The 24,439-nt window shown below is 36.3% G+C and overlaps 3 protein-coding genes, 1 long non-coding RNA gene and 1 pseudogene across 7 annotated transcripts; 4 read left to right on the forward strand and 1 right to left on the reverse strand.

Moving 5' to 3' along the window:
- The first annotated feature begins 2,689 nt into the window (after positions 1 to 2,689).
- LOC140821886 (uncharacterized) lies at positions 2,690 to 3,670 on the forward strand. The gene is made up of 2 exons (XR_012115852.1): positions 2,690 to 3,005; positions 3,151 to 3,670. It is a non-coding gene; the product is annotated as an uncharacterized lncRNA (long non-coding RNA).
- A 1,068-nt stretch (positions 3,671 to 4,738) lies between these two features.
- LOC140821735 (probable serine/threonine-protein kinase PBL19) lies at positions 4,739 to 9,230 on the reverse strand. Of its 4 annotated transcripts, none has more exons than XM_073182299.1 (6): positions 9,064 to 9,230; positions 8,655 to 8,778; positions 7,940 to 8,269; positions 6,869 to 7,129; positions 6,112 to 6,234; positions 4,739 to 5,587 (listed from the first exon to the last, which is right to left on the reverse strand). In XM_073182299.1, the coding sequence occupies exons 1-6, from the start codon at positions 9,213 to 9,215 to the stop codon at positions 5,054 to 5,056; spliced, it is 1,524 nt and encodes a 507-aa protein (XP_073038400.1). In that variant the 5' UTR covers positions 9,216 to 9,230; the 3' UTR covers positions 4,739 to 5,053. The 4 variants fall into 4 exon arrangements, with proteins under 4 accessions (XP_073038400.1, XP_073038399.1, XP_073038402.1 ...); XM_073182298.1 differs by having other exon boundaries at positions 7,940 to 8,356; XM_073182301.1 differs by having other exon boundaries at positions 7,940 to 8,370; positions 9,064 to 9,212.
- Positions 9,231 to 10,568: 1,338 nt separating this feature from the next.
- On the forward strand, positions 10,569 to 12,530 carry LOC140822140 (large ribosomal subunit protein eL43). The gene is made up of 5 exons (XM_073182891.1): positions 10,569 to 10,689; positions 11,296 to 11,335; positions 11,690 to 11,778; positions 12,079 to 12,161; positions 12,254 to 12,530. The coding sequence occupies exons 1-5, from the start codon at positions 10,687 to 10,689 to the stop codon at positions 12,315 to 12,317; spliced, it is 279 nt and encodes a 92-aa protein (XP_073038992.1). The 5' UTR covers positions 10,569 to 10,686; the 3' UTR covers positions 12,318 to 12,530.
- Positions 12,531 to 13,434: 904 nt separating this feature from the next.
- Positions 13,435 to 20,690, forward strand: LOC140822224 (cytochrome P450 714C2-like; annotated as a pseudogene).
- Positions 20,691 to 21,111: 421 nt separating this feature from the next.
- On the forward strand, positions 21,112 to 24,301 carry LOC140822090 (rac-like GTP-binding protein 5). Its single transcript, XM_073182815.1, has 7 exons — positions 21,112 to 21,724; positions 21,820 to 21,907; positions 22,368 to 22,477; positions 22,596 to 22,659; positions 23,381 to 23,445; positions 23,878 to 23,943; positions 24,033 to 24,301. Exons 1-7 carry the CDS (start codon positions 21,584 to 21,586, stop codon positions 24,129 to 24,131), a joined length of 633 nt encoding a protein of 210 aa, XP_073038916.1. The 5' UTR covers positions 21,112 to 21,583; the 3' UTR covers positions 24,132 to 24,301.
- The last annotated feature ends 138 nt before the right edge of the window (positions 24,302 to 24,439 follow it).

The following is a 24,439-nucleotide window of genomic DNA, read 5'->3' on the forward strand; positions in this document are numbered from 1 at the left end:
TTGCACACTGAATTTCAAAATGTTTTCATCTTATAGGTGGATGATCAAACTCCTCTCCTCGTGCCCTACCAGATGAAAGTTTTGTTAAACAAAATATGCTAACAACAACAGTAACAGAAATAAGCGTGTTGTTTACAGTATGACTAATGTATAAAACCAGCAAAACAGTAGTATGTGCTTAATTAAATCAAATCGAGGCATGTAGCTTGTACAGTTTTTTTAAAACAGATTCGCCCCCTCCGGTATGTGTTCCGAGGATTCAGCGGACGTTTGTTTTCCAGGATACAACGGAGAAACAATCAGAGTTGTCAGCATTAAAACCGGGTTTACATCCCGTGCACGAGGAGCACGAAGTGGTTAAATACGACCCGTAAGACCGATGTTGGGATTTATGTGCGAACTGCTTTACATTCAGCTCTCTCTGAATAGCATAGGGATTCTTAATTTTAAAGAATTAATTAATTACCTGTCAAAATTATCTCACAAACAGGGATGTTGAACAGGATGTAGCTCGGTTATGGATGAAATATAAGTTGTCGATTATGTCGTAGCTCGTGAATTGCTTCATTCAGTTCAAATTTGCTAAATGCTAATCTTGTTTCTCAGTCGCACCCTAAACAATGATTTTAATCTATTGGCTCCACGACACAGAGGGATTTCTTGGGTTTTGGTATCCTAGGTTTGGTTTATCATTTTCTTGATGTTGCTACTCGTCTGCAGACGGCAGTTTTTGTTGAAAAAACCTAGATTTTATTGTAAGTTGAACTTATTGGGAGCATTTATTGCATCGGTTTCACCCTTCTTAATAGATTTGACAAGTTTGGTGTAGGAATTTCTTCTAGAAACCGAGACTAAGCCGTTGGGTGAGAAATTATATATGAATAGGTTTTCCCATATAGGACATAGATACATGTGAGGACATTAGGTTTTTTGTGAGACGGTCTCACGAATTTTTATCTGTAAGACGGGTCAACTGTATCGATATTCACAATACAAAAGTAATATTTTTTCATGGATGACTCAAATAAGATATATGTCTCATAAAATACGACCCGTAAGACCGTCTCACACAAATTTTTTCTTTCATACTTAAAATAAAAAATAATATTTTTAACATTAAAAAAATTCATATATTTCACAAAATTGGATGGTTCTAGATTAAGAGAGAGTGTTTTTTAAATATAAGTCACCAGACTTGTCAAGTCTTTTAAAAAAATAATAAATATGAAAAAAACGTGCATTTAATTAATTAGTTTTTGCGAAACGAACACGGCATATTAAAGAAATGTGGTGCAGGCTGTCAGTGTACCTATAACTCCACTTGATCACGTCCCTTTATGCCAATGGACGACCTACAGAACACGACACCTCGCCTCATCTATTTGACCAATTTACCCTACTCTCACCCACAACCTTTTTTTGTCCCCTCAAAATCGAATTTATGGGTTGCACTAAATTATTTTTAAAAACTATGATTAATCAATCTTTTGTTTTTGTTTTTGAAAAATTCGATTACTTTGGTTGGATTTTTACAAATCTGTTTTCATAACTTATTAAACAAAAATAAGGGATATTTGATTTAGCCAATAATCAAACAAGTGGGATGCCATAAAATTCATGCTTTCATTGGCCCATTTACCTAAAACCTAATTGGCTTTATGAGTTGACGCGTAACATCATTATTTCAGTTTGGACAAATGATGTCATTTGCAAGTAATAAGTTTCGAGCGAGGCGAGGCTTGTTAGAGATTAATTTTTTAAGAAAACTATTAAACAAATGATTTCATAAATATATATTAATGAGACTGATTAATCATATACATATTTATAATAATAAAATAATATTTGTATCTGACAAAATCGACTCGTCTCATCCCATAATTGATCCCCCCTCCCAACCAAAAATAATTTCCACGAGCTGTTTCGTAATATAATAATAAATTAATGATTATTCAAAGCTTCGCTGGTGCCATCAGCCACGTGGCGCCTTCATTTATAATTGGGTTTTCGCGTAATAGAGAGGGTGTGTGTTGGAATATTATGAGCTGCCCGTGGGCAACGGGCAGCGGAGACAATGGCTTTGAAAGCTGCGCTATTTCTGTCCACGAGTAGGTCCCCTCTCTTGCTTTTGCTTGATTCTGTTGCTTTTATGATTAGTAGCAGCATCCGTGTAATTCATATTTTTAAAAAACTCGATAGGTTATTCCTCATATAAATTTTTCGTATTTATTTTAATTATTCATACTATTATCATAATTTTATATTTATAAATAGATAGTGAATTTTTTGAAAAGATTATTTTTTTCATGATTATTATATCGGTCTTTTATAAATTTATAGCAGTTAAGCTAAATAAAAAAAATATTTTATAAATATAAAAAATAAGAGTAAGAACTATCATTCCCTTCTATTTTTAGATAATAATGTTTTTTCCATTCTCACCTATCGACCGTGCATTTAGTTTTAATTTAATTTATTGTTACATTGGAGAGGGAACGTTATATAAAACTAAAGCAAAACCAAAAACTAAATATTTTGTATGTAGTACGAAACCATGGTCTGCCCTTTACCTTACCAATAGATTCCATCCCTTGGAATTCTGCCCGTGGTTTCCCATTAGGCATTAATATCCCGTGGTCTGCACTTATGACTACTTTAATATATTAATTTATTCATTGTGAGAATTTTAAAATCCAAAAAGAAAAATTATTCGTGATTTGTTTTAAATTATTCGATTTCTCATGCTCAACAGTCAACAGGCCAAGCCTTTCCCTATAAAAGAGACACTTCCCACCCTCTCGAAACTTCCTACCACAATCTCTATTTCCCCCACCTCTACGGTTTCATCAAAGCACTCCGCCGCCGCCACTATACATGCAAAAGATGAGGTCAGGGGCTTCATCTTACCATAGATATGAAGACACACACCGCCAACCCCATTTTCTAGATTCTTGCTTCCTTTGCCGCAAACCACTCAGCCAGAAAAGTGACATCTACATGTACAGGTCAGTTACCCAAATCTTTTTTCCCCGATGGATTGTCATGATAAGCGCAGTCTTTTCTTGATTTGTTATACAGATTATTATCAAAGGGTATTTGGTTTTGTTGAGTTTGAACTTCGAATTGATTACATTATACGGTTTCCTTCAGAGGGAACACACCGTTTTGCAGCCAAGAATGCAGGCAGGAACAGATCGCAACAGATGAAGCCAATGGAAAAAGATTGAAGCTCTCTTCTTCAAAGAGATCATCAAATACAGTGAGGCAGACCACCGAATCTGAAAAAGAATTCGACTCCAACAAATCTGTACAGTCGAACACTGTTTCTGTTTCCTAAAACCGTATAAACTGTAAGCAAGTTTTATGTAGCAAAATAGAAGGATAAAACTTAAAAGGGATACTAATCGGTGTCAAGAGATCCAAGGGCTCTGATTCATAGAACTAATCAAGGGTTCTTGAGATTTGAGATCCGGCGTCTGATCTGTAGGGAAATGGGTTAAAATCCAACAAAAAATTTTGTTCTTTTTTGGTTTGTTTTTCTTCGGTTTTCCGGATCTCTCCTTCTGTAATTAGAAGTAGTGGTAGTAGTATATGCGATGGGCCATCGTTAATTAGAAATTAGAATTGTTCAGCTAATAGTTTTCAGGTTAGAATTTCTTCTCAGATTTCACTATATTTGTTTGTTTTTCTCGCATCATAATCTAAAGCATATATACAGAAACACGTGAAAAATATAATTTTACTTCAAATAATCTTGAGAACAACGTGCAGATTAGTAATATTTTTTCATATAAAAGATTACTGTAAAAATATTGAAAACTCAGATCATGTTTATTAATTTTTTTTAGATAAATCAGCACAGTTCATACAAATTACATTGATCATAACAATATAGGAGGTGGATTAAAACAAAGTAAAACCCACATTTATCGAATGCATTTCTCCTCGACTCAAATTTTTAAACCTCTAGGGACTATTATTTTATCTCTCCAGACTTTTAATCCACGAAGGAATGAATGATGAAAAAAAAATTTGTATCTTCAACAAATTAATAATAACAATATTTTTTTATTTTGAAACAGCTTTAATTAAAACCATGGGCGCCTGTGCTGGTAAGTTGAAAGAATATCTAGAGTTTGGCTCTAGCTTTTCCTCGTAGATGCCTAATTATTACAGAATCAGTCAATTTGATCCTTTATTTAATTTCTTATACTAAAATAGAACTCTGTAGCCAGTAAGTGCAAGATTTGATTTCTTTTCTTCGTATCAGTTGTAATGAATTTTTTTTTTATTTTAAAAATCACATTGAACTCTGGATGTCTTTTTTTATTTATTTAAAAAAAGACAAATTCTTAAATATAAAACGTTATAAGAGTACATATAATTACATATTAAATAAAAAAAGACAAATTCTTAAATATAAAACGTTATAAGAGTACATATAATTACATATCAATAACAAATATTTTAACTTTTAAACTGAAACAGAAAAAAATAATAATATTATTGTTATTATTATTTGCACAGTATAAAAAATATTATAGTTTAAAATAAACATAAACGATTAAGATATTCTTTTTTGTTAAAGTAATGAGCGTGAAAATATTGAAGGCCGCGAGCCTTATTGGGCTTCGGCTCACAAGTTGTCCCAACGATCAGCCCAAGCCCATAATATTTATCGATAGAAGGCCCATGTGATGAGCGTCTTCGGAGGCAATGAAAAATGTCAAAAAATATAGACATGCAACACATCTATACTTTATTCAATAGGTGTACCTCGTCACAATTTCTATGCATCATATTGTGAATTACACAGGATTTCTATATCAGGAGTCTCTTATTTTCGTTCTACACATTGAAATGCTCGCATCCCCATCGGAGGCCAATCTCCGGCTAAATTCTAATTTCAAATGATCAACTACGCCTTAATATTTTAGATGAAAACAAACAGCTAAAGAACTCTCTGCACAAGCAAGTTTTGAAGCCTCACATCTTCAGTAAAAGTGATGGCCCTTTTACACAACCACTACATTGAACCAAGAAAACTCCCTATTTACCCCATTTTACTCCTCTGCATCATCATGAATCTTCCACCACCTCCTCCACCAACATATTCACTTAACTTGGACAAATGGGTAAGCCTCCGTTTAGCGGATTCTGACGCCCCCGTGGTCTTTTGAGGCTTATCTTCCATTGTTTCACTTTCTACATACTGGGTAGGACTTTCCTCTACCGAAATCTGCAGAATATGCTTTACGTTTTCCACTACCTCGCTCATCTTCGGCCGGTCCTTTGCGTTTTTCACCAGACAAGTATTGGCTAATTTTGCGATGGAACGAGCTGCGGTTAGGGAGAACTGGTTTTCGAGTCTCGGGTCCATTATCATGCCAAATTTTCGACTATCTGCCGGATACACTTTCACCCAGTCCAACAGTTTTTGCTCGGATTTGGGGCGTTCCTTTTCTAGAGACCGTCTGCCTGTTAGGATCTCGTACAATACAACACCAAAGCTCCAGACATCGCTCTTGCTGGTAAGATGGCCAGTTTGTATATAGTCTGGGGCAGCATATCCATGCGTTCCAACAACCTAAACAAAGAGTTTATGTTGTCAAGATAGTTGATGAAAACATTATGTTGCATACAGTTACATTAATGTTCCTTTCACAGGAGAAGCCTGTCACGTGACTCAAGTCCCGTGCCATCAGGTCCGTGCAAATGGGCTTGACTAGAACCAACTTACCATCTACTATCACTTTACAAAATGGGTTTGCTAAAATTGAGAGAACAATACATGACATAGGACTAAGAAATCATTCCCAGCCTCTTACAATCTGACCAAGGACAAAATATAAGGCATAACATATTCGTTGAGTTGCAGTGATTAAAAGATGTGTATTCAGAGGGTAAAAGTTTAAAATTTTCAATATGATACACATAATTTAAAGTTATCCTATTTAAGGGGGAGACAGCCCTCGCTTCTCTCTGCAGGATTTACCTATAGTGTTTTTAAAGAAAAGGACTCGTTCCAGATCTTATTAACAAGAGAAAATGTAAGAATTTTTTCATGCTTTGAATGAAAAGTGAATTCCAGGTTTAACAGAGTAAGCATACCGCAGTTGAAACATGAGTATGACCAGCAGTTGGACCCTCTCTAGCAAGCCCGAAATCCGAAAGTTTTGGCATGAAGTCTCCATCCAATAGCACATTTGATGCCTTGAAATCTCGATAAATAATCTAACCATTGAGATAAACCAAAATAAGTTACATGGGAACTGTCCAAATGATTGAAGTAGAGCTCATAAAGTCCAGATATCAGTTCACAGTAATTTGACGCATTTTCTTCATTAGGGTGGTAACAAGTTGAGCCTGGCGCAAGTATTGTTATACTCGGATGCTGACTCACAATTGGACTACTCATGCATCAAGCAACACAACTTCTCAATATTTTGAAAACACTAAAATATGCCTAAGGACTTTATAAAAATGTTCTCATATGAGAGGATGGTTACTTCAAAAATAAAAGATAACAAATGAACGAATTGCCCTCGAGTATAGCACTTGCATTTGAGCTTGGTTAGAGTTTTGACTGAGCCACTTGCCTTAAAAGATCAAATTATGGCAATAAAAAAAATTCCATCTTAAGTCCAATCGAATGGCAATCTTAACTTTCTTAAAAACAATGTTCTCAACGTACTTGGTCACCTTTTCGAGCCCATAGTGACAAAACTAAAGCCAATTGGTTTCAAGGAAAGACGTTCCATGAGGCAAACACTATCAGAAAAACTAAAGCCTTTAGGGGGATAAAGGTCCACCACTACCAAAAAGAGCAGTTAAAACATAGCCTTGGCCAAGTCTGTGATGTTAAAACCTGGATTTCTAATTCTTCGTGCAAATAAGCCAATCCCTGAGCTGCCCCCAGCACAATTTGCATTCTTTGATCCCAAGAAAGGGATGGATAGGCCCGGCTAAATAGATGATCTTCCAGGCTCTTGTTTGGCATGTATTCGTATACAAGTAGCCTTTGAATACCTCTTTCTCCATCCACAGCACAGTAACCAATAAGTTTTACAAGATTTGGGTGATCCACAACACCAAGGAACTGCACTTCTGCTACCCATTGTTTATGACCCTGAACAGTTTGAGGCACTAAAATCATTCATTTTTAGGTTTAATCTAACAGCTGATTCACAAAACAGATCACAGATGGAATTTGGAGGCAGAGCATTTTTTGGGATGAATTTTTGAATAAGATATTGAACATCAACGAGGGATCCACGCTACCAAATAAACCTGCACCACATATTTTGATAGTTTTTTTGTTCTTTTTGATGACAGGGCAGGTTTGTTTACTCTTTCGAGGACTCACAGTAGTCACGCAATATTCTGTAACTTCAGGTGTTTGCGGCCCAAAGGCGGATCACACAGACACACAGGAAATTAGCATGGGCAGTGAAGACCGATGTTTAATTTTTTTTTAAAACTCCAGTTTTTTTTCCATTCAGAGCTCACTGAGCCGCACACTTATCTGAAATTCCTATGTTTGCCCCTGCCCTTCCATGCATTGTACTCCATGTTTAGTTTGAATGCACATTTTCGTAAATCCATCCACAACTTTTATCAAATTAAATAAATCACCCAAAACCAAGCCAATTCACAAAACGTAATCTGGTTCAATAAAAAAAAGAGTCTGCAAAACGGCTAGCAGAACCACCAAAAACACAAAAAAGAGAGTAAAACTCGCTAATCCAACACAAATCAAAGCAATAATCTTGAAGCATTATCGAACAAATTGACACTTTTATTTTATCTCGTCAACCGCTGGCAAACTGTGAATTCAGCAAAGGGGGCACTAAAAAAATCCCACGAGAAATTTGAAGAGTTTGCATTTTATCTCAGCCTTATAGCATGAAAAAACCACACAGGAGATCAAGAATCATACCTGATAGCCATCTTTATTGAGTTTTTTAATGGCAACCACGAAAGGGTCACCATCTCCATCAGCCGGCTTGATGCTTGCTTTATACACACATCCAAAACCACCTTCACCTATCTTAAGTAATCGGTCAAAATTATTGGTAGCCTGCTTTAGCTCAGGAAACTTAAAAACCCTCAAATTCTGAGCTTTTTCTTCATATAATTCCGGTATGCTTCGAGTTGAAGGGGCTGAGCATGACGATTTTGTTACCCTCTTAGTTTGTGAGATGACATCAGAATCATTTGGATTTGTCAGAATTGGGGCTGAATTTTGTCTCCCGCTTCTTGTTTTTTCCTTGAAATAATAGAAGCACTGCATTATCTTTTGCTTTAATCCTTTAAATCGAAAGGGGGTTTTCAAGATTCGGTTTTGAACCCTGGACTGCCATTGGAAACCTGAGAATTCAAAGTAAACATAAAAAAAATGGAAATTCAAGGAAATCATGAACACGCGGACGCAAGATAATTAGTCGAAGAGGGATTCAAGACAGATCAATTAGTACCAATTATATTAAAATCTAACGAAAATACGAAAGACAATTAATATAACCAACCCGAAAACAAAGTATGATCAGTTCAGATAAAGTCATAAAACTTCTGTTTCTTTTTTTTTAGGGCAAAGAAGAAAGTGATTACTATATTTTAAACAAAAACCAACACAAATTGGAATGCCAACTTACAAGTTTCATGAAGAGCCAACATAACACAGCCTGGAAAACATCAAGAAAATGGATAAAAACAAGATTGATCAAATATAAATCTTCAAGATAAGAACTCCAAAGATGCTTGCGTGTGTCTGTACGTCTGAGTAATTGGAAATACTATTCGTTAATCATCAAGCACTGGGAATTTAATGCACAACAAAGTTAGGTGAAACACAATTAAGACGATCGGTAAATGCTTTAGGCGTGACGCGTGAGCACAATTTGTATATCTATATATATATTATAACCAGAGGATATAAATGAATAAAGACTATCTGTATCTATATTTCTTCCTGGATTTGTTCAACCCTTTGGGCTATCTTTAATAAAAATCCCAACTTTCTACGCGTTCGAAGTGAGATGAAAAAAGAACCAATCATTTTACCGACTTTCTTCTCTCCCTGTTTCTTGCTTATTTAGATATATAAGGTTGCTTTCCAATAGATTTTGGGCAATGGGTTCCCCTCGTTTCGTGGGATATGTACACAAACGGTACCAAAACTTGCTTTCACTTAATTCAGCTAAAATTATTTCCATCTCTGCAACATGCAGTGATTGGCTCGAAACTGTGGTGGAAAACATTTCGATATTATTATTATCTGATAAAATGTATGTTTCTGAAAAATTATTGTATTTTTTTTTGTCGTTTAACAGATGATGAGTTGGTAGTACGTGTCTTCAAGTTGGATTTGAGTTGACGTGTGGGAGCATAATCGTACGATTAAAAAGAAAAAAAGGAAAGTAGCCAATCTTGAAATTTCAAAAATGGTTCTACCTCGTACCACTTGCATATATTTTTTAATTCAATTTTTTTTTATTATACGTTTGAAAGGTTTTATAAATGGAAATCTTACCCATGTCTTTTTTAAAATTTTAAAATGTGCATAACGAGATTAATGTCATTCGATTTTATTGTAAATGATATGCTATGCATGTTGGAGGTAGTAGGAATTGACTATAGAGAATTTCTTGATATATTTATTAAATTACTTACACTTAAGTGTAATTTTGACAATATAATACAATAAAAATCACCGATTATTTTTTAAAATTTCAAAATTAAAGAGATTTTTCAAAGAAATTAACATGATAGAGACTTTGAATATGGATGGCGAAGAAAAGGGTAGACAAAGACTATGATAGAACTCGAAAAGTCCATTTTCCTATATTATTTATTTCGTATGCAACGACTCATTCCCCGATTTTCAGGTTGCTGATCACAAAGGGCATAGACATTGGAGACACTTAAATTAATTATACATTTTCATACACATCAACTTATTATTAGTAGTAACGACGAAATCTGTAGGTAATGTTTTTTTAACGTATATAGGTAAATTCACGAACTAACAAGATTAGTCAGATAACCGTGTTCAGCAAACTCTGAACGATAGGCTTTTTTTAAATGAAATAAAACAAATGGTAAAATAAAAAAAATTGTAGTGTTTTTCTAAACAAAAAGTCACTAAAACGCAATAGATACATAGCGATTTTATTATTTACAAAAGAGAGTCACGTTTTCGTAAATAAAAAATATCAAAGAACACAAAGTGAGTGTTATTTTTGTAAATAAGAAAATATATAATACCTAGAAAAAGAAGATACCGTGTAAAAGCACTAATTTGCTTAATAATTTTGATTTTGAATTTTGATTTTTTAAAAATTAAATTAGAATATAATCATAATTTTATTATAAACTTCATCAATTAATTGAAAAATAATTAATTAGTAAAGATAAAAGATTAGTACAGGAAATAGTTTACCAAACCAGAGTGGGCCATTACATCTATAACACGCCTAATTTGCTGCCATGGCAAATATTTAACAATGAAGCCCATATATCTGAGACTTATTTGGGCCTTTCTTTCTGAACTCAATTAAGCCCATACTCATCATTTTTCTTGATCTAGGGCACACAACTACACTGGACGCCATTCTATAAATACAAGTTCAAGTATCATCGTGCTCTCTCTCTTCTTCGTTTCGTCTCCTCTGTAACCGATCTTCGATGGTAAACTCTCTTTCAAACCCCCCAATCAATATGATATGAGTAGAAATTTATAATAAATGGTTTTGAATTCTGATTATTTCTATGTTTAGCGCTGCTGGTTTTCTTAAATAGTTGTTTTCCTATCTCTGTGTCTGCTACTTGAAAATTTGTTTTTTAGTGATCCTTTCTTGGTCCATTTGTTCAGTTCTTGGTTGTTTAGCTCGATCTATCTAAATTTATCTGAGGTTAGTTAAACATATTGAAAGTTAGTGCACAAGTATTTGCTTTCTTCTAGATTTGGAATATTAGATATAGTTCACGCTATGCAACATGCAACTTTTATTTATCTTCGTCCGCTGGACTATTTTAGTTAGTGGTTGGAGGGCAATCATGCCTAAAGGAATAAATAGCGAGGTAGTGAATTTCATCATGGTTGATTTTCCATTGAATTGTAGGCTTCGATTTGAAGCATTGGCCTCACTTTTCTGTAGTTTTATGTTCTCGTGAAATAGTGACTTTTAGCTCAGTTAGTGTACCTGTGATTGCCCGAGTTAAACATGTTTCGCATGTTCGATGAATCAAGGTTTTTAATTTTGTTTTAATAATATGGTTCTTTATCTTTTTCAGGCAAAGAGAACCAAGAAGGTTGGCATTGTCGGAAAATATGGTATGTTGTACTGGACCAAGGTCCAATTGAGTGGCCTGTCAAGATTACTTTTAATTTTGTTTTAATAATATGGTAGTTAGATTTTAACCAGCTTATTTTACTTGTGTGTGAAGCTAATGAATCGTCCCTGCTTTTGAATGCTTTTGTTTGCTACTTATTTTTTATTCTGGAAAGCGAATTTTGATAACATGAATCTCATAATAGTCAAGTCTGTTCGTGCTGTAATCCAAACATAGTGATTCTGTAGACTGCCGTTTGTCTGGTGTACCTATGGGGACTACTTTGCAATTGAACTCGACATTTACTTCGTATATTACTCTGGCTGTGATTGATTGGTATCTTCTGACATTTCAGGCACCCGTTATGGTGCTAGTTTGAGAAAGCAGATTAAGAAGATGGAAGTTAGCCAGCACAGCAAGTACTTCTGTGAATTCTGTGGCAAGGTACGAGTTACATATTTATGGCATTTGCAAAATCACAGTTCGAACAACAAATATCATATTTATGATATATTGATAAAAAATGAAGAAATTTACTGATGTCCCTCTCAGATCAAAGATATGATAAAATTGTGATAAAAAATTTATTTCCGCCCCAAAGTCTGGACCTATCTGGTTGTTGTTCTTTGGGTCTTTTAAAAGCACTCCCAGAGATAGCTTCTCCTGTTTGTCAAGGAGTGTTTTTGCCTTACCTGAATTTTTCTATCATCCATGCTTCTGAGTATAACGTTGCTACAACCACAGTATGCGGTGAAGAGGAAAGCTGTCGGCATTTGGGGCTGTAAGGACTGTGGCAAAGTGAAAGCCGGTGGTGCTTACACATTGAAGTAAGAAACCTTGCACCAACGCACTTTCTTCTCGTATTCATCACGTATGTTCCGTAAACTTAATATCCAACCTGCATTTATCTTTGTTGCAGCACTGCAAGTGCCGTGACGGTTAGGAGCACCATCCGGAGGTTGAGGGAGCAGACCGAGAGTTAGATTTTTTGGTTTAAATGCTGGTTGTTATGATTGAAAGTTTTCATGTTGAATTTATGTCACTTTAGACTTCCATAGTTGAGCATATTTGCAGCTATGTTCTCCCAGCAACTCTCAATTCGCTGCGCTGTTGCTCTAGTATTTGTATTGCTCTGAGAGATACCTCTTTTATGTGCCCCCCTAATTCATATTTAATTTGTAACGGTTTGCAGACCACCACCATCTATTCTTTTTGTTTTTGCAAATCAAACTAAAGTTAAACTATTAAATATTAAAATAATCGAGCTTATTTTTTTTATCTATTATAATTCTATTCAAAAATTGAACTAACCAAACCTATTTCATCTGAGCAATGACCAAGCAGTCGTGTTACGCAGCACGAATTTTAGATCTTTTCAGACGCGTAGGTAATATACCGAACATACGTACTGAACCGTTGTAATTTTAAATTTTTTGTCAAATATAATCAGATCCCATTAAATATAAACTGTGATTTCCCACCCCATCTTTATGATTTCTTTCCACTCTTCTAGGCATTCTTATAATTTATTGTTAGATTAGACTTAGTAGGGTGATGGAGCCAAGGGATAGATGAGATCTTATCTATGTGGGCACTACCTTTATTTCATTTCAACGAGTAAGATCTTGCCATACATACCATTTAAAAAAAAAAGTTGGTCCTATATATGGGTGGGCAAAAGGGAGGAGGGTGCTCTCATCACTCATGCCTACAATTGAATAATAAATAGTCTTTTGATATAGAAACTATTGATATATATATTTGTAGTAATTAATAATTATCATATTTTAATTCAAAGATTATGATACTTATCATAATACACACATACACACACACACGTATATATATATATATGTAAAATTGATTTTTTAGCTAAGTGTCTTGAATCCACCTTCCAATATATATTTTTAAGTGTTCAACTTGAGCGTTAGATGATATACACGGGTAGCACATCTCCGACTCTTCTAACATTAATTCTTTGATTCCTGGTGGCCAGTTCGCCCAAATCTTTTAGTTCAGTTTATTATCTCTGCTTTTTTTTCCTAATTGGTTAGAATGTTATATTTATATTTTTTCCTGTTATCAGTGGCGGAAGAAGTATGTTATTGATTCATAAAAGATTAAAGTCACTATTTCTCACGGGCCAAGCGTACATGCATGTGTTAATTGACTGGCTTACAAAACGAATAGCTGTTCACGTACCGAATGTTAGCACATATTATCTTCTACACATCCACGCGTGCGTATACACCTATTATTATATTATATACAAACCAGAGATTCAGCACGACTGTGGACAGAAGCTGGACCGATGCTTGAGAAAGCAACGTACTTAATCAAGGTAAAGAATGTTTGAAGCAGAAGCGTCAAAATTGAAAGGGCAAACGCCGCGATGATTTCCTCACTAGTTTTGTGTAGGTGTTTCTTGATATTTGCCTGGCTTCATGATTCCTTTCTCGCGGAGGCCCAAAAGGCTAAGATCAAAGCTCGAAAAGCAAGGGATCGGAGGGCCTTATCCTTCACTTTGTATTGGAAACATAGCTGAGATTAGGAAGATCAATGACCGAGTTCGTGAAAATCTGGTTAAGAGATCAGCAGATTGTGGGGTGAAGCTTCATTCATGGCCATCCACTGCTATCCCACATCTTCTGCAGTGGACAGATGAATTCGGTATGATATGCTGTGAATTTTCAGTATTCCTGAAGTTGATTTTGAAGCGTAAGATTGCAGTGTTACTGAGAAATAGATGCGTGGAGTGATGCACGAGTATGACCAAAAGTTTTATTGCAGGACCTATATCTGTGTATGCCAAGGGGAATATAAAGATATCGTGTGTTACAAATCCAGATATGGTCAAGGAAATAAGCCTCTGCACCTCATTGAACCTCGGGAAGCCTACTATTGAAAGATAGAAGAGAGAACAAATTTGGAAGGGAAAAACCCCTGATCTGATGACCTTCTGTTATTAAAAGAAAACAGAATCACTTATTTACAACTAAGAACCAAATCCTATTTATACTAAGGAAAGAAGAAAGGTACACGTAAATGTAAAACCCGTTTCTCTTAATTTACAATCACGACTTTAATACTCCCCCTCAAGCTTGGAACAAATCCAGCATTCCAAGCTTGGACACGAGATAATGATGTTGGCCTTTTCCCAGCGCTTTAGTGAACAAATCCGCCGGCTGCTCTTCTGTCGAAACATGGGATGTTTTGATCAATTTATCACAGATCTTTTCTCGTATGAGGTGACAATCTATCTCGATGTGTTTAGTCCTCTCGTGATACATTGGATTGGCTGCAATGTGTAGTGCGGCAGTACTATCACAGTAGATAGTTACTGGAAGTGCTAAATGTATTCCCATGTCTTTGAGAATTCCAACCACCCAAATTACTTCACATGTTGCATTTGCCATTGCTCTATATTCTGCTTCAGCCGAAGATCTCGAGACTGTCGCTTGCTTCTTGGTTTTCCATGATAGCAACGAATCTCCAAGTTTCACGCAATAACCAGTAACTGACCTCCTTGTCATGGGACAAGTCCCCCAGTCTGAATCGCAATAGGCTGTTAGAGATGAAGAGTTTTGTGCAGAGAGCAAAACTCCCTTACCAGGTGAAGATTTTAAATATCGCAGCACTCTCAAAGCTGCCTCCAAGTATGATGTTTTCAGGTTGTTCATGAATTGGCTTAGTGTTTGCACAGCGTAGCATATATCAGGCCTTGTAACGGTAAGATATATAAGCCGACCAATCAACCTCCTGTATTCACTCGCATTACTCAAGAGCTGATCATCAACAACATGTTTTCCTACAGTTTCGTCAAATTCCTTCGAAGTAAGCCTACTGTTTTGATCCATAGGAGTGTCACAAACCTTTGCACCTGCCAAACCTGCGTCTGATATAAGTTCCAAAGCATACTTCCTTTGATTCAAACATATCCCATCTTTCGATCGAGCCACTTCTATGCCAAGAAAATATTTCAACATCCCCAAGTCCTTAATTCTGATATGCTTGTGCAGATGTTTCTTCAATGATTCGATCGAAGGTTGATGATTACCAGTGATCACTATATCGTCAACATAAACCAGCAATATGGTTATAAAATCATATTCTTTCTTGACAACATTGAGTGGTCATGCGTGGATTGACAAAAATCAGCCCTTTTCATGATGGATGCAAATTTAATATTCCATTGTCGCGATGCTTGTTTGAGCCCATATAATGATTTCATTAGTTTGCACACCTTGGTCCCTTTATTCTCCCCCTGGCTGCGAAGTCCCTCATGATCCTCCCCCTGTCTTCGAAGCCCTGGAGGTAATACCATATAAATCTCCTCATCAAGGTCCCCTTGAAGGAAGGCATTAGTAATATCCATTTGAAACAAAGGCCAATGAAACATGGCAGCAACAGTAAGAAGACATCGTACAGTGGTGATCTTGGCTACGGGGGAAAAAGTGTCATGAAAGTCAATTCCATAAAGTTGGGTATATCCCTTGGCTACAAGTCGCGCTTTATATCGATCCACACTACCATCAGAATTGTATTTGATGTTGTAGACCCATTTATTGCCAATGGGAACCTTTCCCAATGGCAAATCAACTATTTCCCATGTATGATTACTTGCCAACGCCTGCAGCTCAAGATCCATAGCAGACTGCCAACGGGGATCAAGTATTACCTCATGATAGGAGGTAGGTTCTTTGCTGACAGACAGTTGCGAAAGGAAGACTTTATAGGAGGGAGACAACTTATGGTAAGTGAGGTATTAGAAATGGGGTGTAAAGAAGAAGACGTGGACGAACACATGTAGTCTTGAGACCAAATTGGTGGTCTGGAAATACGAGTTGAACGTCGAGGAGGACAAGGTTCAAGGTTAGGAATTTGGGGCTGTGAAAATGGTGGCAATGTATCAGCAAGAATAGTGTCATTTTGGATGTGTGCGGGAGGAAGAGGAAAAATAGATGTATTCTGTTCAGTATACGATAAAGGAAAAACACTTTCATGGAACAGAATATCCCGAGAGACAAATATTTTCTTTGTGGTTATGTCCTGAACTTTATATCCTTTTTGGGAGTTGGAGTAGCCAAGGAAAATACAAGCACTAGCACGGGGAGCAAATTTATCCCCTCGAGGTAGTGTTGAAGCATAGCATAAGCAACCGAAAACTCATAAATGAGAATAAGAAGGAACGACACCAAATAAAGCTTCAAAAGGTGTCTTGTTAGATAAAAGTGGTGTTGGGGTGCGATTGATGAGATAGACCGAAGTGAGAACACAATCACCCCAGTATGTATCAGGTAGGGATGCTTGAAATTTTAATGAACGGGCAACATTGAGAATATGACGGTGTTTGCGCTCAACAAGACCATTTTGTTGAGGGGTATAAGGGCAAGAACTTTGGTGGATAATACCTAATGTATGAAACAAATCAGTACAGTCGCGTTGGAAAAATTCCATCGCATTATCTGTTCGAATCATTTTAACAGCAGTGGAAAATTGAGTTTTGGAAAGAGATAGAAATCTTTTAATCATTGGAAGAACATCAAGCTTCGAGTGCAACAAGTAGACCCAAGTTGCTCGTGTATAGTCATCCACAATGGTTAGAAAATACCTTTCCCCATTGTATGTGGGTGTATGGAAGGGTCCCCAAACATCCATATGGATTAATTGAAAAACAAATGATGAATCAACTGATCTTTTCTTGGGAAAACAAAGGCGAGTATGTTTTGATAAAGGGCAAATGTTACAATGGGACAAATGAAAATTATTCGGTAAAAAAGGCAACACGTGCATCCTAGTCAAAGATATGTGTCCTAGGCGTTGATGCCACAAGAATTCCTTGTTAGTATCAAGTTTTTGTGTATGATTTACAGCTGAAAGAAATGACCTATACATAGGTATTCTAGAATCAGGTAATGAGGAAGTATGTGATACATCCAGAAGCTTCAGACTTGAATTGTTTAGGTAGTAAAGGCCATGTCTCTCTTTACCAATCCCCACTATCTTCCCATTTGAGAGGCCCTGAAACACACAAAACCGGGGAAAGAATGTGACAAAACAATGATGATCTTTAGTGAATTTCGAAATGGAAAGAAGATTATGACGGAAGTCTGGGACAACAAGAACATTTGATAATGTACTGGTGTGATTTATGGGAATGGTACCTAGGCTACTAATTTTGGTGGCACTACCATTTGGCAATTGGATTGAACCCGTGGCATCTACATGTGATCTAGTAACGTGTGGCAGTCCATCAAGGCCAACCATATGATCATTAGCACCAGAATCAATAATCCATTCAATATCATTACCTGCCATGTTCACAGTAGGAGGAATCTGTTTATCACTGATTTGTTCTTTTTCAAGAAGCTTCAAAATGGCCGCATATTGATCCGGTGAAAAAATGATCCGGAGCTTGTTGCTGCTCTGGACTCGTCAACATAATCAACACCAGCAACAGTTGTATTAGCCCTGCCAATGGCTCTGCCTTTGTCATAGCCTTCTCTGTCAAACCTCTGGTTACCAGCTTTCCACGGTTCCTTATAGAATTTGTGGCCAGGGGGATAACCATGTAGTTTAAAACAAGTGTTTTTGTTATGACCCAACATATTGCAATGTTCACATCGAACATCAATCTTCCTCTTATTTTGGGCAGAATAAAATGCAGAAGGTTCAAGCCGTTGTGGAGGCACACTTAGCAAACTACGATGTGACTCCTCTTGAGAGATAATTGCGAAAGCGCTGCTCACCGTAGGAAGGGGATCCATCATGAGGATGTGACTTCGGATGTGAGTGAAACTCTCATTAAGTCCCATGAGAAATTGAAGAAGTTTGTGTTGCTGGTCAAATGCAATAAATTTCTTGGATGATTCACAAGAGCAGATAGGCAACGTTACAAGATATGCATATTCATCCCATAGTTGTCGAAGCTTAGAATAGTATGTTGAAATAGAGTTGCTACCTTGAACATGACAACCAATTTCTCTATGAATCGCAAAAATCCTTGAACCGTTCACTTTATCGAAACGTTCACGGAGATCATTCCACACCACAACCGCATAAGATGAATACACGATTCCACCAAATATTTCCTTTGACACAGCGTTCATAATCCAGGATAACACGATCGCATTACACCTCCCCCATTGGAGTTCTTTGTCTGATCCTTGATCTGGTTTCGCATACCTGCCATCAACAAACGCAAGCTTATTCCTGGCTTGAAGGCCAATTTTCATTGCGCGGCTCCAGATTCTGTAATTTTCAGTACCAATGAGCTGCTCATTAATCAAATTGAGCCCTGGTATGTATGAAGAATTAACATGTAGTGGATCTAGAACATCAATGGAAGACGAAGCCATATTCTAAGAAACAACGATCAATTAATCTCAGAAAAAAAATCCAGAAAGAGCACCTTAGGGCTCTGATACAATATTAAGATTGAAACTTGGTCCTAACTCAACCCCAAAAGCTAGCTCAAGGGGGGAGGATTGTCCAATTCCATATATACCATTCAAAGGTTAATTATCTAACCGATGTGGGACATTTAACACACCCCTCTCACGCCCATGAATGAACATCTGGAGCGTGGAGTTTACAAATGACCCAATTGTATGCAGAACGGGTGGCCTAATTATAGGCAGTCCAACACATAACGGTGAAACCCGGGCTCTGATACCATATTGAAAGATAGAAGAGAGAACAAATTTGGAAGGGAAAAACCCCTGATCTGATGACCTTCTCTTATTAAAAGAAAACAGAATCACTTATTTACAACTAAGAACTAAATCCTATTTATACTAAGGAAAGAAGAAAGGTACACGTAAATGTAAAACCCGTTTCTCTTAATTTTCAAACGACTTTAATACCTACTTATCTTTTCAAGGATCGGGGCCCTTTGCTCGGTCGAGGCATCTTAACATCGAACGGACCCTATTGGGCTCACCAAAGGAAGATCATCGCACCTGAATTCTATTTTGATAAAGTTAAGGTATGTATAGCGTATACTTCTCATTCAACAAGTGACTACATGAACTCAGACAAGCCAATATTAATTGTGTACATTCTTAGTACTTTACATTGTTCACGTGGCAAAGTAAACAATTCTGTGGTGAAGCTGTTGGTTGCTCGGGACATGAGTCTTCAAATCCCACAATATGATTACCATAAGATGTTAAAAAACACCATTCGTTTGTTTCTTGTGCTGGTAGTATGTAATAGATATGGAACATCGAATATGACTTAGAAGATTTTTGCAGGGCACGGTGAACATGATGACGATGGCTGAATCAACCTGAATGATGTTATATTACAAAGCTGGGAGACCAAAACTGGGGATTTGTTCGGAAACTTGAGAGTGAAGTAGACACAATGATACTCGAGGTTGTAAAGGAACACAATCAACTCCATGACAGCAAGAAAGACCTCCTTCTACTGATACTCAGCGAAGAGCTGAGAACAGTAGAGATGCCAATGATGCACCTAAAGATGTGTCAATCAACAAGTTTATCGTTGACAACTGCAAATACATATATTTTACCGGACACAAGACTACTGCTATCTCCGCATCATGGTGCTTAATGACACTGGCATCTTATCCTGAGTGGCAAGCTCGAGCTCGTGCAAAGGTGCTCGAAATCTGTGGTAAAAATGCCCCAGACGCAGATATGCTCCAAACATGAAGACGGTACAAAATTTAGCATCTAACCTTTTGCACTCTATCATTTGTCGGCTATATGGGTTTTTTCGGCATATATAGCACAAGATATGAAACCATTGCATAGAATTGCTACACCATCGCAACATATACGGGCACACTATTCGTACTCAAAGAAAATGAGTCATCTTGAAGCAATTTTTCCTTGTTATCCACAAGGACAATGCACTGAATTGTTAAATTGTTACTTTTTTATTCGACTTGCAGCTAACTATGGTGATTCGAGAAACATTACGGCTATATTCCCCAGTAGCCTTTGTGGTGAGAGAAGCTTTGGAAGACATCAAATTCAAAGAAATTCATGTTCCAAAGGGCAAAAATGTTCAGATTCCGATGCCTATACTTCACCAGCACCAAGATTTGTGGGGATCAGACCTCCTCTGTTCAATCCAGATCGATTGGTTAACAACATACTGGCATTCACCTGTGTTTAGATTGGTTATACTACCTGAATTTGGAGTCAGCATCACAGTTGAGAAACTTTGATCTTGTTGTTTAATCGAGACACTAACATCCCCGGGATTCCCTTTTATTTCTTTATGTTACACATCTGAAACCGTGACCACGTGGTCATCCATGACTCTCTTCAATTTTGAAAATTCAAATTCAAAAATCAGTTCAAAATATTTTAAAAACACTACAAGACCCACCTTAATTTTTCTGCATTAAAAGTAGACAATAATGCTAACACCATAAAGCTGTCCATACTACTGTAACTCGTACCTTGACTTCATCAAAATTCTTTAAACGCACTAATTTCAATACAAAAGAATATTCAAAGTATGTCATGTAAAAAAATCAAAGACGTATATGATCTTTCAATATATCTTAACTCGTAATTTTTATGTATCCACATTTCTCAACAAGAGATGGCTTCAGTTATCTTGTGAAATAAATAAATTTAAATGGTTGTATGATAAATTCTTATATTAATTTTGTTTAGTCATTTTTCATAAAATGACAAGAACTAAAAAATAATTATTTAGCAACATTGATTATCCATATTGCATATATTGAATCGTGCAATCATCTATATTAGGTAAGTTTTAGATCCATCCTAGAACAAAACTGAGTAGTCAAATCCCAAAAATTTCTCCCATCAATGAAATGCAAGTCACCTGGAAGCCCCACTTTCTCCTCAACCAGTTTCCTTTTCTTTCCCTCTTTTGGTAATTCATAACCAGTTACAATTATCATGGCGCATTAGCCTTCCACTCTTTTTCCCTCCTTCACGACTCAAAATAAAGCAACTTTTCCTGCCGAAAAGAAGTTTTCAAGAAATCTTTATCTTGCTTTCCACCATTCTCTCATGCCCCCACTCTTGTTTAAAACCACCTCAAAGTGACATTTCAAATACTCATTGTTAATGCACGAGAAAAAAAGGGATTTTTTCACCTCACTACATTCTCAAAAGGGTCCCTTCTGTTTTCCTTGATCCCTAAAATTTCTCGAAGGAAAGATTCCAGCAGTAGTTGGGAGTGTCGAGTTTCTTGATTTTTTTCTGTTTCTTTTGGCTTGAGTTTTTGATTAAAAAGTATGAGTACCAGCACTATTACGAATAGCAGTATCAATTCAAATGCCACAGCAACCAAATTCATTAAATGTGTTACAGTTGGTGATGGTGCAGTTGGGAAGACATGTCTTCTGATATCTTACACTAGCAACACATTTCCCACTGTAAGTATATACCACAACGCACACATACAGTGTGTGTGTTACTATTTGTCGTGCGTTTTCTTGGCCATCATGCTGTGTATTCTTGATTGATTCAGGATTATGTTCCAACTGTGTTTGATAACTTCAGTGCCAATGTCTCCGTGGATGGGAAAACTGTGAATCTTGGCCTGTGGGATACTGCTGGTAAAACAATCCTGTTCTTCATATCTTTACTTTTCTTATTGCTGATTTTTTTAAATATGACCTTCAAATTTCTTGCTTACTTCAAAAATTCATTTTCATTCTAGCATGAAGCTAAAGCTCTTCGTTTATTGTTGCTCGGGGTTATAGACTGGTTAAGGCCAAAGGGTTGTTTCATGTAGTTATAATTTTATAATTTCTGAATCTTTTTTCTTATAAATTAAATCCTAATATATGATCCTATCATCCATTTAAAGTTAAACAAATTATATCCAATCCTATGATCTTTGTTGAAATGTAAATATTTGAATATTTTTATCCTCTTCCCTTGCTTTAGCTGACCATACTCTAGAGTTCATTGCATAAAGAAAAGAGTAAAAGACAGTTAATTGGCGCGTGCAAGCATGATGTTTATGTGAGCTTTTCTAGCATAGATTCTCAAATTTGAAACGACTTATGGCAGGTCAAGAAGACTATAACAGATTAAGGCCCCTTAGTTACAGAGGAGCTGATGTTTTCCTGCTGGCGTTCTCTCTTATAAGTAGGCCAAGCTTTGAGAACATTTCAAAGAAAGTAAACTCCTTTTTCCTTGAACGTTCATGCTTAGTCAAGCTGTAGTTGCTAACTTTTCTTGATGGCGTGTATACTCATTGTTTCTTTTGCTTTTATGCTACCTTTTACGTTGGCGAAGTGGGTCCCCGAGCTAAGGCATTATGCTCCTTCGGTGCCCATTGTTCTTGTGGGGACAAAACTAGGTAAGGATTCTTCATTCCTCATAAAAGAAAACTAGTTGCTACGCATTTGTCTTGCTTTTTTCAAAGATTTTTTGTTTCCTTTCAGTATTTCGAATCGGATTCCCACAATGTTTTTTTATTAACTACAATACAGTTTCAAATTTTCTTTCCACTTGAGCGGGTCAGTATCTTGAAATTCTAGAGAATCTCTCCATGCATATATCGGTGGAACACCAGGACAGGTTATGCATATGAACGGGTTTCTGCAATGCAAATTATATTTATAAAAAATATACGAGTACTAGTCAGGTAGTCGAGATATATGTACCCTTGCTGTCTTATGAACTAGTTCATTGAGTCAATTGAAGAAGAAATGGTGGAGAATGTGTCATTGTCCTGTATGTTGTTCATGGAGCACGACAATCGAAACATAGCTCTTTTTATTTTAAAGTTCAAAAATTTGAATTGCATTGTTATCTTTCAACTGTAGCTTTTGTTGTAATCGTAAGGCCGTTGGTCTTAGAATATATATACGACAATGAGCCAATCTCCGACCCATAAAAAGAGTTCGATCTAAAATCCATTTATATTTTAAGCTCAAATACTTCTATATTAGTAGCTCTCAAGGACTAGGAACTGTAATTTTTTATCCTTATTCGGGGCCAACCCTTGTCAACATCTCTTTAACTCGATTCTCTTTCGTTGTCCCTAAATATGACTTCGGGAGTTCATGATATTCCAGATTTGAGAGAGGACAAGCAGTTCAAAAATGACTATCCGGGAGCATTGACTATTTCCACCCAACAGGTGCATATGAGAACTCTACTTCAAGCTAAATTGTCGTTACAAAATTTATAAGAACATTATTGATTATTCTGAGGATCGGATAGATTTTGCACTCGTGATATCGACAACTTAAGCTTAAACAAGCTCGATCTAAGATATTACTTCTGTACTTTACGAAATCGATGATGTAAAAGACATTGTTTTACTTTTGCATCGGTCTAATTCCAGACCGATTTTCCCTAATTGAACCGGCCAAAGACTTCGCTAATTTATTGGATATGACTTCGGTTATATGCGAAGTAAAATGGTACCATATTCTTTTACGTGCGTCTACTTCGACAATTATCTGCCTATTGTAAAATGATAGTAAAAAAAATGATATGGACTATAACTTACACTAGCAAGGTTGTTTATCTAAGATTTTAATTTGGAATGTGAGATTCTTGTTTTCAGGGCGAAGAACTAAAGAAGCAAATAGGAGCAGTAGCATACGTCGAGTGCAGTGCCAAAACACAGCAGGTTCGTACTATTCTCGAGCTTTCAATGCATTTTCTTGAAGTTGTTTCAAGTGCCTCATCTGATTAGTTTTAGGAATTCTTGAAATACAGAATGTGAAGGCTGTGTTCGATGCAGCGATAAAGGTCGTTCTCCAGCCACCCAAGCATAGGAAGCAGACCAAATACTCCAAATCGTGCCAGATTTTTTGATCCGGATTGATCATTAATCAAGAATGCTGATATTATAATTTGTGTATTTTCTCCCCAAGTTTTTTTTTTCTTTGTGAAAATATGTGATGTATTAATATCATGTATCTTTGGGTTTTTTGCATAATCTGTTGTACTGATCTCTTGCAAGACTTTCGATGAATTCTATAATGAGATAAAATTAGTCAAGATGAAATCAATATAAATTTAAGGTGAAGTTCTTATAACTTTTAACTTTTTTTAATTTTTTTAATTTTAATATTTTATTTCATCATAATATTGTCATGCTTACATGGTGACGAATGTTTTGA

The sequence above is a fragment of the Primulina eburnea genome, unplaced genomic scaffold (assembly GCF_022965805.1).
Source record: "Primulina eburnea isolate SZY01 unplaced genomic scaffold, ASM2296580v1 ctg739_ERROPOS11973397, whole genome shotgun sequence".
Taxonomy (NCBI): Eukaryota; Viridiplantae; Streptophyta; class Magnoliopsida; order Lamiales; family Gesneriaceae; genus Primulina; species Primulina eburnea.

Coding starts and splice junctions, on each gene's coding strand:
- LOC140821735 (XM_073182298.1), bottom strand. CDS start 9,215: ATGGAAATAATTTTAGCTGAATTAAGTGAAAGCAAGTTTTGGTACCGT. Junction 8,779..9,063: donor ACAGGGAGAGAAGAAAGTCG/GTAAAATGATTG, acceptor CCAATTACTCAG/ACGTACAGACACACGCAAGC. Junction 8,357..8,654: donor GTTGGCTCTTCATGAAACTT/GTAAGTTGGCAT, acceptor TTCCAATGGCAG/TCCAGGGTTCAAAACCGAAT.
- LOC140822140 (XM_073182891.1), top strand. Junction 11,779..12,078: donor TCTGTGAATTCTGTGGCAAG/GTACGAGTTACA, acceptor CTACAACCACAG/TATGCGGTGAAGAGGAAAGC. Junction 12,162..12,253: donor GGTGGTGCTTACACATTGAA/GTAAGAAACCTT, acceptor TCTTTGTTGCAG/CACTGCAAGTGCCGTGACGG.
- LOC140822090 (XM_073182815.1), top strand. CDS start 21,584: ATGAGTACCAGCACTATTACGAATAGCAGTATCAATTCAAATGCCACA. Junction 22,660..23,380: donor TCTTGTGGGGACAAAACTAG/GTAAGGATTCTT, acceptor ATGATATTCCAG/ATTTGAGAGAGGACAAGCAG. Junction 23,944..24,032: donor GCAGTGCCAAAACACAGCAG/GTTCGTACTATT, acceptor CTTGAAATACAG/AATGTGAAGGCTGTGTTCGA.